The sequence below is a fragment of the Pan paniscus genome, chromosome 21 (genome assembly GCF_029289425.2).
Source record: "Pan paniscus chromosome 21, NHGRI_mPanPan1-v2.0_pri, whole genome shotgun sequence".
In the NCBI taxonomy this organism is placed as follows: Eukaryota; Metazoa; Chordata; class Mammalia; order Primates; family Hominidae; genus Pan; species Pan paniscus.
Genome location: NC_073270.2, coordinates 20,465,590 through 20,478,147, shown reverse-complemented (window position 1 = coordinate 20,478,147; position 12,558 = coordinate 20,465,590). Strand labels below are relative to the sequence as shown.

Sequence of the window (12,558 nt, the reverse complement as noted above, 5' to 3'; positions counted from 1 at the left end):
TGCAAGAGACAGCCTCAGGCAGATGGTCAGTCCTAAGACTGGGGCCTCAGCAGGACTGTCTACCTTTCCTGGACCAACTGCTGGAGGCTGCCTCTCATCCAGGGCCATGCTTGGTCTAGAACGTGATGAGAGCTGAGCCTGCAGATGGAGCTGAAGCAGGTGAGCTGCTCTTCTGATTCAGTTGGCCTTGGGCTAGGGCTGGGGCTCTGCTTCTAACAGGAATCTGCCTCCTGATGCCACAACCTGCAGAAGATGCTGGGAGAAACCCAGTTTTACTGGGTGTGATGGAATTCACTGGCTGCCTCAGCTGGACCTGACCTTGGCCTTGGTCTACTCCTGCACTGCACATTCTGCTCTCTGCTACACACAGGATCATGTATGGAAGCACGCTGGCTCCTGGATGAGGCCTTCTGCCACACCTGCCCTCTTGGTTTCTCAACAGATCACTTGCTCTCTTCCTTGCAATTTCATCTCCCTCCCTGGAATGGATGTTAGGCCTCCAGCCCCTATTTTTAGGTTTGGCAGCACTATGGGTGTGTGGTTTTTGGCCTCCCCTGTCCTCCGTCCCCAGCTTCTTGGAAAATCTGGATGCATCTCAGGATTGGAACAGGGGAGATGTGTGTTGGGTTTTGTCTGGGGAACAATAAGATAGAAATCAAGGTGTACGGGGTAAGCTGGGGCAGCCTGTGGGTGTCCCGCTGTGTTTATCAGCCTGAGTCCTCCATCTGTGGTGGAAGCAAAAGCCCAGCTGTGGGAGATGCCATCTGAGTATAAGAGAAACTTCTAGCTGCACATTGTTTGGGCTAAGTAAAATATTAGATTGGTGCAAAAGTAATTGCGGTTTTTGCCATTACTTTCCATGGCAAAAACCGCAATTACTTTTGCACCTACCTAATACTTCCATTGTAGCAGGGGCTACCACCATTTTGCTGATGTGTCTGTTTTCTTGGCATTGACCCCAGATCCTACACTCCAAACTTCCAAAGAACACATAAAATCCAAGGCTAATCATAAGAATGCAATGATAACATCTGGAGGTTTTTAAATCGTAGATCTCCCTTTTGGAAGGAGAATGGAATTTATAACCAACTGATGTGAGCTCAAATTCAGTCTTAACTACCAGACAATAGACCCTTTGCCATCTGGGGAATACTGAATCCCCCAGTATCCATTTCCTTGCCTGTAAAGAAGGATGATAACTATCTTAAAACTCAGTGGGTGTATTTCTGCAAATATTTTTACAGAATCTAGTGTGGTGCCTGAACGTTAGAGAAGCTTAATAAACAGTAGCTGGTATTTTTAACATTAGAGGAAATTCTTTAAATGCAAGATGTCCTGGCCCTAGACACCTTATAGTCTGCCTAGTACTAAAGCTTGTGTTTCATCCAAGGGAGCTGAAGATGAGACCCAGGAAGTGGATTGTTTTAAAGTCTTTGTCTTGAGTTCATAGCAAATGCTTTACTATGAGCTCACTCATATTTCCCCACCTTTACCATTTCAGGCCCTTTCCACTGCTGTCCCCTAGATCTCTTTGCCTGGGGGTTTTCCCTGGGCCCCAAAGTCCACTCTGCCTGAGCCCAGCAAGCTGGAATGCTGGGGAATTAATATCTCTTAAGTGCAGTCTTTAAGCAATGAATGATGGAAGCTGGTGGAGAAATACTCTAGCTCCCCTGCCTCCTTACATGAGATAACTTAGTGGCTCTCCAGTTAAACTGTCTCCCAGTTCCCACAGAAGAATTAGATCTCTGTTACCCACAGTGATAACTGGCTTGCTAACACATTTTCCTCCACTGCTTTCTCTTCCTTGCCTTCCTTCCACACTGTCCCACAAGCACTTCCTGGGATCACCTTTCAAATCAACTGTTTGCACTTGAGTCCTTGCTTAGAGTCTCTTGAGGAAGCCCAAATGCAGGTGGATTTCAATTCAGAGGTGCAATCTTTGGGTGCTGCTAGGGTTTGTTTAAACGAGCCAGTATTATTTGAAGAAAGGCAAACCCAGCCAAGATGAGATGGGCCTTGCCAAAGAACATCAGGCACATTTTAAGCATGCCAGTAGGGCTGATGTTGGAGCTCTTTATTACAAACTAGAGCCATCTGCCGGCCTGTAATAACCTGAATATGAAAGTCCTAACCTGGGATGCAGTTAAACTGCATAATTTCTGTTTGTGGTTAGGCATTTAAATCTTAACATGCTCTGAACGGCAGATCAAAATTCACAAGTACATTGTTTTACAAAACTGGCATGAAGTCCCTTCAATACAACGTACAAGATACATTAGTATGTTGCATCAAGAGCTCGGTGTTTTCTCTTTGTTGTTATTATTCTTCGTTTTTAAATAAAGGAAACTTGTAGGACCACAGCCTTGTAAATGTCTTGAAGTGATGCCAAGAACCTCTCTATAAGCCACTTTCTAAAAAGCAATTTCCTTTTTGTCCCATGAAACTCCCCAAAGCACCTTAGGCGAACACCAAAGCGAGGGTTATGTTTGCAAACTGCAAATACAGCAGACATTTAATTACACTGAATTCATCAAAACCCTAATTGAGACAGGAACTCAAACCTTATAGCTTAATTACTTTAATTTCAGGTGGATAACAGACTTGGTCATGTGCAACCCTCCATGCTGAAATTCATAGAGGGAGGCCCACGGGCACTCGCTGGTAATTCTCCCAGCCAAATGAAAGTGCAGACCAACATAAATAAAATGCTAAGTGAGATCCATGATTGGATTTATTAATCGCTTCAATTCCCAATATCCAGCCTTCGCCGTAACATTCCACTGCACCAACTCCACCGCCTGGGAGAGCTTCTCCCTGTTTGAGGCTGGGAAGCTGTCATTTCTTTTTTTTCACCTCCCACTGGTAGACAGCACAGAAGTAAGTACCAGTCCTTTGAGACTGTTTTTCTACGAACATCTCCTTACTTTGATTTCCATTTAGAAGATCTTCTCCCTGACTATCCCTTTCCTTCCCACTGAGTATCCTGTGTCTGTTAATTAAGCTGTGGACACCCTTGACTGTTAGATAAGTTCCATCAATGAGTTGGTCAAATTATCACAGTGACCTAGGTGGAATTTGGAGGTGAGAACCCCAGGGATGCGTATTCTGAGCATAGCTAATGATGTCTGAGACTGACTTACCATGTAGAGCAGGTCTATTAATGCTGAACATGCTACAATTCATCTTGATGGCAACACTAGGAAGTAGGTGTGCTTGTACCCACTCTATAGATGAGAAAAATGAGGCTTTGAGAACATAAGTAACTTCTCCAGGGTTCCACAGCCAGAAAATGGCAGAATCAGGATTTAAACCCAGACCCGTCTGATTCCCCAGTCCATGTTCTTTCCAAAACATAATTTTGCTTCCTCTGCAAAGACTTGAAGGATCCTACAAAACCCTGAGCTGAATGGCCTTGAAAATCTCCAGGTGGGCACAGGACAGGAAAGTCAGAAGGAAAGGTTGGCATCCAGAGTCATTGCGTGGACTGCTTCTCCCAACAGTCGTGGTTGTTACTTCTGTCCAGGGCTACAGGGTTGTGAGGTGAGCCAGCAAAGACCTTCTGGGGTGAGTCAAGGGACAGACACCAGCATTTTTTGGGGTTCAGGGAGCCCTTTGCCTTTGATGCAGGTGTTCCAACCAAGCTGGGATGAACCGCGTTGCTAATGAGTGATGAGCCACACATGCATTCAAGCCATTTCATAAGTAATTAGTTGTGTGGCACTGACTAGATGCTCCCCAGTCATTTGTTTCATTTCTCTACATTATCTCTCTTCCTTTGGGCTTGCTTGTGAATCAAGCTTCAGGTACAAATGATGAATGAACTAATGACAACACTAATAACAGCCAGACTAATAACCATACTGCTGATGGTGACAATGCCAATTAGGAGAGTGCTAACAGCGACAGACTCTTCTGCTGGGTGCGACTGTTCATCTGTGGAAGGCCACGAGCAGGTGTCCAAGGCAAAGGAGAGCCAGGGAAGTGCAAATAGCACCAAAGGCAAAGGCAGAGACTCATTTTTTAAAAAAAATACTAACTACATTTATGGGAGATTTAAAAAGCACATATTGTGGGTCCACAGAATCTAAGACATGAGCTCACTGACTGAAAGGATGAGAAGAGGGAAATCATTCAGTCTAAGGAGCTAAGCAGAGCTCAGTCACCATGTACTGGGAGCTCCTTTTCCTGATAGAAGGGACCCGTCCACCTGTGGGCCCTGGAGCTGAGTCCCGATGAGATCCAGGTGTCCCTCTGCGTGTCACCTGAAGGCAACTGACACACCAGGCAATCCAGACAAATCAATAGGCATGAAGATGACGGAAGTAAAAATGGGCAGTGGAGAATGCAATGGTGGACCCGGGGTATCCTGCATGGAGACCCTCGAGTCTACATCAGTGGAACGGGCAGCATGGGGTGCCCCTTGCCGCTGCTGTGAGGTGAGGGCCCTGGCAAAGGGTAGGGGGAAGGCTGCCCCGGGGCTTTCCTTAGCCCCCTGACCCAATCAGCCACTTCTAGTAGAACAGTGCACTGTTCATATCAAGGCTGCTGATCAAGTGGTTAGGATCAGCAGGTTCCTTGATATTGTAAGTGGAGTAGCCTCCATGAGCTTTTAGAAGTGACTTTTACTAGAAGATACACAAAGTTGTGGGTATTTGGGCAGAGACCTCAGGGTTGTGTTGTTTCTGAATAAAATCCCTATGAAGAAATTTAGGATATCAGAGTTGACAAAACAGTTGCAAACCCTGCAAACAAACCTCCAGGTGCTGCTGCAGTGTAGGCTTGGTCGCCCAGAGCCTCCCACGCAGTGGCTTCTGAGCACCTTCCCCAGACTTTCCAAAACAGACACCAGTATTCATAAAGAACACAGATAGCAGGACACCACCTGGAAGTGGCATCAACTCCATAGGTAAACTGCAGGCTTGCTAAGCCCTTCATGACCCCAAAGGCACGTTATAATAGAGAAATGAAATGCTCTACCACAGTCAGAAAAGGTTAGGGTGTGTCCTAAACCGTGATGACTGCATGTTTTGTTTAGCAGATTCTCATGTATTCTCATTGTGTTTAGCAGATTCTCATGTATTCTATTTCCACTGAGCAAAAATCATACCTAAAATTGTTTTAGGCCATTCTAGTTCAGATCAGTAACATACCAAAATGAATGTGGAACCCTTCAGATTGTAACCCACATCTTTCAGGCTGGTTAATTATTTATGTGGACCTGAGCATTCTATATTCCATCAACATGGAGACCAAGTAATGGTGGATTACCAGTTTCCACTTCTAGCTGGGCCAGCCTCCTGGGATGTGAGGTCCCAAATCACTGCTGCCCAAACCACTGGGCCCTGATGCAAGTTGTGTTCCAGCAAGAGAGTCTCCTGCCTAAACTCCAGGCCTCCCCTTTCCCCAGTGTCACATTTTGCCATCACAAAGAAGCCGCCAGTCTTACCTGCCCAGCAAAGAGCCCACAGACACCAATGATGCACAGGATGTTGAATACTGCTGAGCCCACGATGGTGCCAACTCCCACATCGCCTTTGGTGATGAAGACCCCTGAAACACAGATCCCACATCAGCCTGGCTGTTGTGGCCCTGTTGCATTCCAAGGTGGGCGTGGGGAACCTTTCATAAGCATTAGATTGTTCTCAGAATCTACAGGAAACAGCTGAGGGGTGGAGAGAGCTTTCTAATCTACAGAGGGATGATAGCTGCACAGGAGTGTGATGGGCTTGGGGTCTGGGACAAGTTCATGCACAGTAAAAGCATCACTTAAATAAAACAACAACGGCAGATGGGAGGCTGATGTTCTACTCATTGGGGTCCCTGGATTATCATTTTCTATGAGTGGCAGACAATCTCGGTCTGGGGGCCATCCATTCCCAGAGCCCTTTTCCTTCAGATAGTGAAGGGCTGAGATGTCCCTCAGTCTGTCACCTACCTATGACCGATGTGAACAGCTCTGGGGCCGAACTGCCCGCTGCCATGAATGTGGCCCCAGCCACATCTTCACTGAGGTGCAGGCGCTACAGAGGAGCAAAGACAAAGCACAGGTGAGTTGGGATTCCATCTCGGAAGAGAGGTGACTGTGACACCCGAGAGTCCAAGCCCTGAGAAGCAAAGACTGGGGCTTCAGCGAGAGTAGGACCGATGGGACCTGGGACTGGTACTTAGTCCCTCTCAGTCTCCTTCTCCTTCTCACAGAGCGCAGCCACTGCTGCCGATCCCCTGCTGAGTCAGAGCTCCTCTCAATGTCCTCCTTAAGGGACAGGTTTGGGGAGGGAACTACATGTCCTTATGAGCTAAAGGCTCTTGGGAAGATCTAGGGGTCTTCAACCCAATTCCCGCAGGGGCTGTGCAGATGACAGTCAGGAGTGGAGTGGGCCCATGGGAGGCCACAGCAGGCGGTAGGTCTGAGGCTATGGTGGGGGCATTCACCTCTTTCTATGGGCAGCATTGCCCAGTTCCCTCAGTGTGGCCAGATATTCTGATTTTTAAGAGATGCCAATAATCCAACCTTTTATGCAAAACTTCCTGATTTTTGTGATACTATGCTGATCTCAGGCTAAATGACGCTCATGGTAACCAGTTTGTGAGTCTTTAGGAGGTTATGGAGGCATGTTGGGGTGTGGATGTGGGGATCACCCTCCTGAAACCCACTCCCCTTCCTTGAGGCAGTCTGGAAACCCCGGGATCAGAGAGTGGGAGTGGGGGCTTAAGGCTGAAAAGAAGGTAATGAGGCATCAGCCCTGCCAAAACAGGGTTTATACAATGAGCTCTCCAGGTTACTCTGTTTGTTAAACCAAAAGGTGATTTACAAGAAGACAAGGCAATTATACATTAGAGGCTGGTAACCAGATTTTGCATTTCTGCATTCAGTCATGACCCAGAAAGTATGCTGCTGGCTGCCAGTGAATAGCCAGTTCCCTCCTGGCAGTCAAGCTTGAGTGACATCCTTCTCTTCCCAGTGGCACCAACAGCTGCACTTCCTTGCTCAGCCAGAGAGGGGCGGTGTGGCCCTGATGTAGGTCACTGGCCTCCATTGAGTGACCCACAATAGTCTGCAGGAGAAGCCCTAATTGAGGATTTTGATCTAGGATCCTGGGTCGCTTCGCTGTCGGCTGGACAGCGAAGCTTCACATGGGATGCCGAGCAGACCCTAAGATGGAGGCGCAGATAGCGCAAAGTTGCAAGGTGTGGCTGTGAGGGGTGCCCAAGCACTCCTGTCCCATGGAGCTAAGAGTCTGTGAGTGAGGTAGCCTGACACAGCTCGCAGCTCCCTGTATGGTTTGCCGAGACCTGCCAGGAGGCGGGAGCCATGCGTTGCTGTGGTTCTGTCCTGCTGGGGTATTAGTTGTGGCATCCAAACCTTGGGTTCCTGTCCGTTTCCCCTCTCTCCTTCATCCAGCCAGTTTGTTTCTTCCTCTGTATCTTCTTATACCCCTCCATCATCCCCAGTTCACTTCAGCCCTGGCAATATCTCACAGGACTCTAGTCTTCTTGACTCTGGACTCCTATCTACCATGACAGAGCCCTCAAAAGCCCTCCCCAGCTCCCTCCAGAGCTTGCAATAATTCCTAACGCCCAGCCTGGCTTACAGGGCTCCCTGTATGCTGGTGCAAAACCCCATCTTGGTTTTGCGGCTCAGACATTCTCTCACCAAATACCCTTCCTCAAAATACTTGGCCACTGACACCTTCCCTCTAAGGGCTGTTCTAATCCTGCCCCTTGCACAAGCCCTTTCCTGATCTCCTCCCAACTCTATACCTCGCAGCATCAATCTCTCCTTCCCCCACTCTCTCTCTGCACTTCTGCACTTGCCAATTCCCCGCCACTTCCTCCAGCCCCCTGTGGATATTACCCTGGAGCTGCTCTGCAGCTAGGAGCCCTGGGATGGGATGGGACACGCTGTGTGTGATCTAGTTTCCTCCCAGCCCCTGGCATAGAGCTTGGTCCAGGCAGAGCCCAGCTTAGTGCTGACGTCAGAGGGGTGAGTAGTGTTCCGGACCTATTGTCACATCCTCTGCTGCTCAAATGTCCCACTGCTGTCCTGGAAGCCTCCACATGGGTCCCAAAGCCTCCCACCCTCCCCATCCGACTTCACCTTTCCTAGACAAGCCTCTGCTCGGCCAGGGCTGCCACCTCATGGTCCTTGGGGATGCCAGGCCCTTCCACTCGCTGAGCTTTGGTTCATGTTCACTCTTCTTCCTGAAATGCCTCTCTCCCTTCCCGCCTCAGTGCAGCTGAGGCTGTCTACTGTGGCTTATAGGATTTCTCTAAACTCTGGAGACCCTCTCTGCACGTCCTGCAATGGTATCTCTCGACTGTTCAAAATCTAGGGGCTGTCATTTCACACAAGGAGAAAGTAAGGTCCAGACAGGGGAAGGGGCTGGCATGGAGCAGGTGCTTTGTAAGCACCAGGGACTGCCTGACCCCAGTTTCGGATCCTGGGTCATTGCCTTTATCTCCTTCTCTTTCTCCCATTTTCCTTTCTTTGCCTTTTCCTGAACCCCACATTTTTCTGCTTTTAACTTTAAAGTATTTGAGACTGAGTGAGAATCTGCCCTGACCTCCAAGCAATGATTCGTTGCACAGTGTGGATTTCTCTCCCCACTCATCTTTCACAAAAGCTGGAAACAACAACCTTCTATGTTTTTCTGCCCCACTCCCAGTTTTAGTCTATGAGTAACCATGAAACACAGAGTATCGAATCATTAAAAGGTGATTAAGGAAAGCACAGGCAGTAAACAGAATCCAGGGCCAAGAGGCCCTCTAGGCCACTGCTGGTGGACCCACGCCATGATCCTCTCATCTTGTGAGAAAGTGTAACTCCAGGGAGAACTGATTCCATGTCTCTTAGAAGATGTAAACATGTCAGGATCTCTAAATATATGTGAGCTCTGACCTCAGCCCACCCATCATTCACAGACATAATGTTTCCCCAGCAATTAAGGTTGTTTAAGGTCCATGGAGCCAACATTGTCTTTGCAGGAGACAGGCACGGGGCACCCACTCTTGTTATATGAATCTTGCTTATAAGACCGGATTTGGGGTGGGAGCAGGGAGAGCCCAGGAAAATGTGGTTGCTCTTCTGTGCCCACTCCTCCAGTATCGCTGTGGGTCCGGGCAGTGCAGCCAGTTCTAACACCACCATGACCTGGTCCAGGCTCGTCTCTAAATGGAGTAGAGAAAAGCCTGAAGACTTGGAAATCAGGCTGACTTGGGCTCAAATAGTGACTCTATCCCTTGACCCAGGGCAAGTTGCTCAGCTTCTCTAAGCTCTGGTTTCCTTGTTTGTAAAGAGGGGATAATATCAGTCACCTGGCAGAATTCTTGAGATGATTAAAGACAGGTAGACATAGTCACACCACACTGTTTAGCGACTGAACCATATCAGGGACCTAGTAAAATAACACCTCCCCCTCCTTAAACATTTTCTTTCCTTTTCCTCTCCTTATAACTTTTTTGTTAAAAGACTCACACCTGCCCTCTTTTCCTGCCATTTTCTGGCTCTTTGATTGCCTCTCCCTACAAGGGCATGGGTATTCACAGGTTCTGTGTCCTCAACTGAGTAGAATACATGCTGACAACTGTACTGACATTTCCAGAATATAATTTTGATATTCACACCAAAAAATTTGCATGGGAAAGAGAGAGAGTTGTTTTGCTCTGCATGAATAATAAAACACCCAATAGTGGTATTTCAGGGATCACAGAGGACTCCAGTTACAGGTGAGGAACACCTCCTCCCCTTCAACATAAGGTGACCCCACTCTCAGGTGGAATTCCTCGGACAAAGGGCTTCCACACCTGCCCACTGTGCATTTCAGATGCCACCTCAATTACTCTGTGCTACTGTGGAAGAGAACCCCTCCTGTGGCTCTCTAAATATTGTTATTGTGGGACACTTTTTATTTATTTAAGTATCCAACACTAACTTCCAGGATGTAGAAGACACTGCTTAGGGTATGTGGTTCTCTAAGTCTGTGGTTCCTGGACTAGGCAGCAGCCTCAGCATCACCTGAAAAACGTATTAGAAATGCAAATTCTACCCCCTCCCACTCTCCCAAGACCTACTGGATCAGGTACTCAGGGGAGAGAGAAGGAAAGGGAAGACACAACCAGTCTTGAGAACTACTGGCATAAAGAAACCGAGTTCCGGACAGATGTGTCTGGGGGAGATGCCTTCTGGAAACAGGGATTCTGAATTTAAAAATAAATAGATAAATATAAATAAATAAATAAAATGGAAAGCTTTCAGATAAAGGAAGCTACATTTCCAAACAGACAAAGAGATGAAAGAGGCAAGAGAATGAAAGAGTTCTAGATCTGCTGAATATTTTTTGATGAAAGGGGTTTAACTTGCTGTTCAGCCTGGCATGCACTATGATTTCTAACAGGGACACTTTCCTGATCTCCGTGGCCAATTCTTTCATCTCAGTGCTTCCGCTTGGAGCATTTCTGTACATATACAGAGAGAGGAAGCATGGCAGAGGTATGTGGTTGGAGGTTTTTAATCCTGCGAGGATGCCTTGGATATCAAAGGAGAGTTATGGAGGCAGAAGGAAACACAGGAGAGAGAGGTGGAGGAAGTAACAGAGAGAAAGGAAGAGTGAGTTTAAAAGGAAAAGAAAATGGGGAAGGAAAACACAAATAGTACCATTAGTTAGGTCTAAATGGAGTTGGGGAGGTTGGTCCTGTGGGTTTTCGTCTGATTATTGATCAGAGTCATGAAATGCTCAGTAGACCGATGACACTTTTGTGCTAATATTGCCCATTGCTCTCAAACATGGTGATGCCTGGTGTTCCCACTGCAGCTGCCCTGCGAGGGCTCCCCAGGACTTTGGTGAGGAGGCTGGAACAGTACAGGGCACAGGTCCAGTCCCCAGTCTGGCTCACACATACCCAGAATATGAGGCACGTACCTCACAGATCTTTTCCAAGGAAGGGACGAAGAAGTCATCACACACAATGGCCAGCGCATAGAACATGTATATGGCCTGGAAGAGAGGAGATAAAAGGGGTTAAAGTTAGAGTGAGGCAGAGCCAGGAAGATGAACGTCCAGCCACCTTCTGCTTTGATAATGTCTTCTGTCATCATGAATTCAACACCTTAAATACCAAGTCTTTCCAATGCCCACAACACTCTCCTGTGACCTGGTCCCAGCTTTCTCTCTGATGTTATCACCTGTCACTCTCCTTTTGCCCACTTCCCTTTCCATGAAACATTTCATGGATTCCTGTCTCAGGGCCTTTGCACTTGTTCTTCCCTCTGCCCTGAACACTCTGCCGCAAGATATCCCACTGGCTCACGCCATCACACCCTTCAGGTCCCTGCTCAAATGGCAACCTCTTTCCCCCGCTCCCATTTCTCTCTATGTCATTTATCTCTTTGGTTTTTCCTGATACATTATATGTTAAATTAATTCATCTATTGTCTGTCTCCTCCACCAGAAGTTCATGAGGATATGATGTCATATAATTAATTTCATATAATGATTGCCATATCCGCAGCAGTCAGCAAAGGGCCTGGTATATAGTAGGTACTCCATAAAGGTACGTGGAATGAGGGAATAAATAAATGAACACTTCCAACTGAACCTGTTTACTCACCGGATCCCTGCAGGAAAGCTTTGCAAACTTGCTTCTGCATCTTGGTCAGCTATGACCAGGGTATTCCCTGGAATTCTACCTTCTGGCCAGAGATTGCCTCTCCACTGTATCCAACCACATGTTTCCTCTCTAACTAATGAAATCTTACTAGGATTTCAGTGTTGACTGACCACTCAACATCCGTCTCCCACTCTTTCCTAAGGAGACCCCAGTTTTGTCCAAATATCCACCATGCCCCATGTGGAAGGTGACCCTATCCTTTTCTCCAGGAGTGGATGCTGATTGGTTAATCAGAACGTAGTATTCCTTAGCTGTGGCCATTGTTTCAGAGGTGAGCACATGACCTAGGTTGGCCCAATTAGAGAGCAGGAAAGGCTCTTACTTTTTGCCAAAGGGAGCCATTTCTCACCCTCTGTTGCTTGCTGTGGACCAGGAAGCTGGGAGCCCTCATTGCCACTGACAGTCATATTGAAGGAATCTGACTTGAGAGGGAGTTGACCCTGAATCAGAAAAAACCTAAGCCCCCGGATAACATCACTGAGCCCTTGATCAGGTGTCCACCCTGCCTCTTGACTTCATAACATACCATGAGCATTGTTGAGGCCAGTTTGATTTAGAATGTCTCTGTTACTCGCTTCTCAAAGCATCTAATAGGTGTGGTTCAAGTTCTAGCACCCTCAGCAGTGACGTTGCATTCATTTATTGACCTCCCAGTATCTTTTCCTTTTGAGAAGTGCTCCTCAGGATGGGAGTCATACATCCCCTCCTCCTCACACAGAGCGCACACACATGATGCAGGATAGCCATAGAACATCCATGCCCTGTCACACAGTGGAGAGTCAGGGACAGGTCTGTAAGGGGCCAAGCAGAGATAAGTGGAGAAGCTGAGGCAGAGACACCCTCTTTTTATGGATATAAACACCCCACATCTGGAGCTGCTAGAGGCAGCTG

General features: G+C 47.5%; 1 protein-coding gene across 1 annotated transcript in view; it reads right to left on the bottom strand.

Annotated features, from left to right (window-relative positions):
- Positions 1 to 12,558, bottom strand: part of SLC24A3 (solute carrier family 24 member 3) — a 512,775-nt gene that overhangs the window by 132,522 nt on the left and 367,695 nt on the right. Inside the window, exons 4-6 of the mRNA XM_008962961.5 lie at positions 10,920 to 10,994; positions 5,936 to 6,020; positions 5,447 to 5,550 (exon numbers count right to left, since the gene is read on the bottom strand). Coding sequence (XP_008961209.3) covers positions 5,447 to 5,550; positions 5,936 to 6,020; positions 10,920 to 10,994 — 264 coding nt within the window. The remainder of the gene's footprint in view (positions 1 to 5,446; positions 5,551 to 5,935; positions 6,021 to 10,919; positions 10,995 to 12,558) is intronic.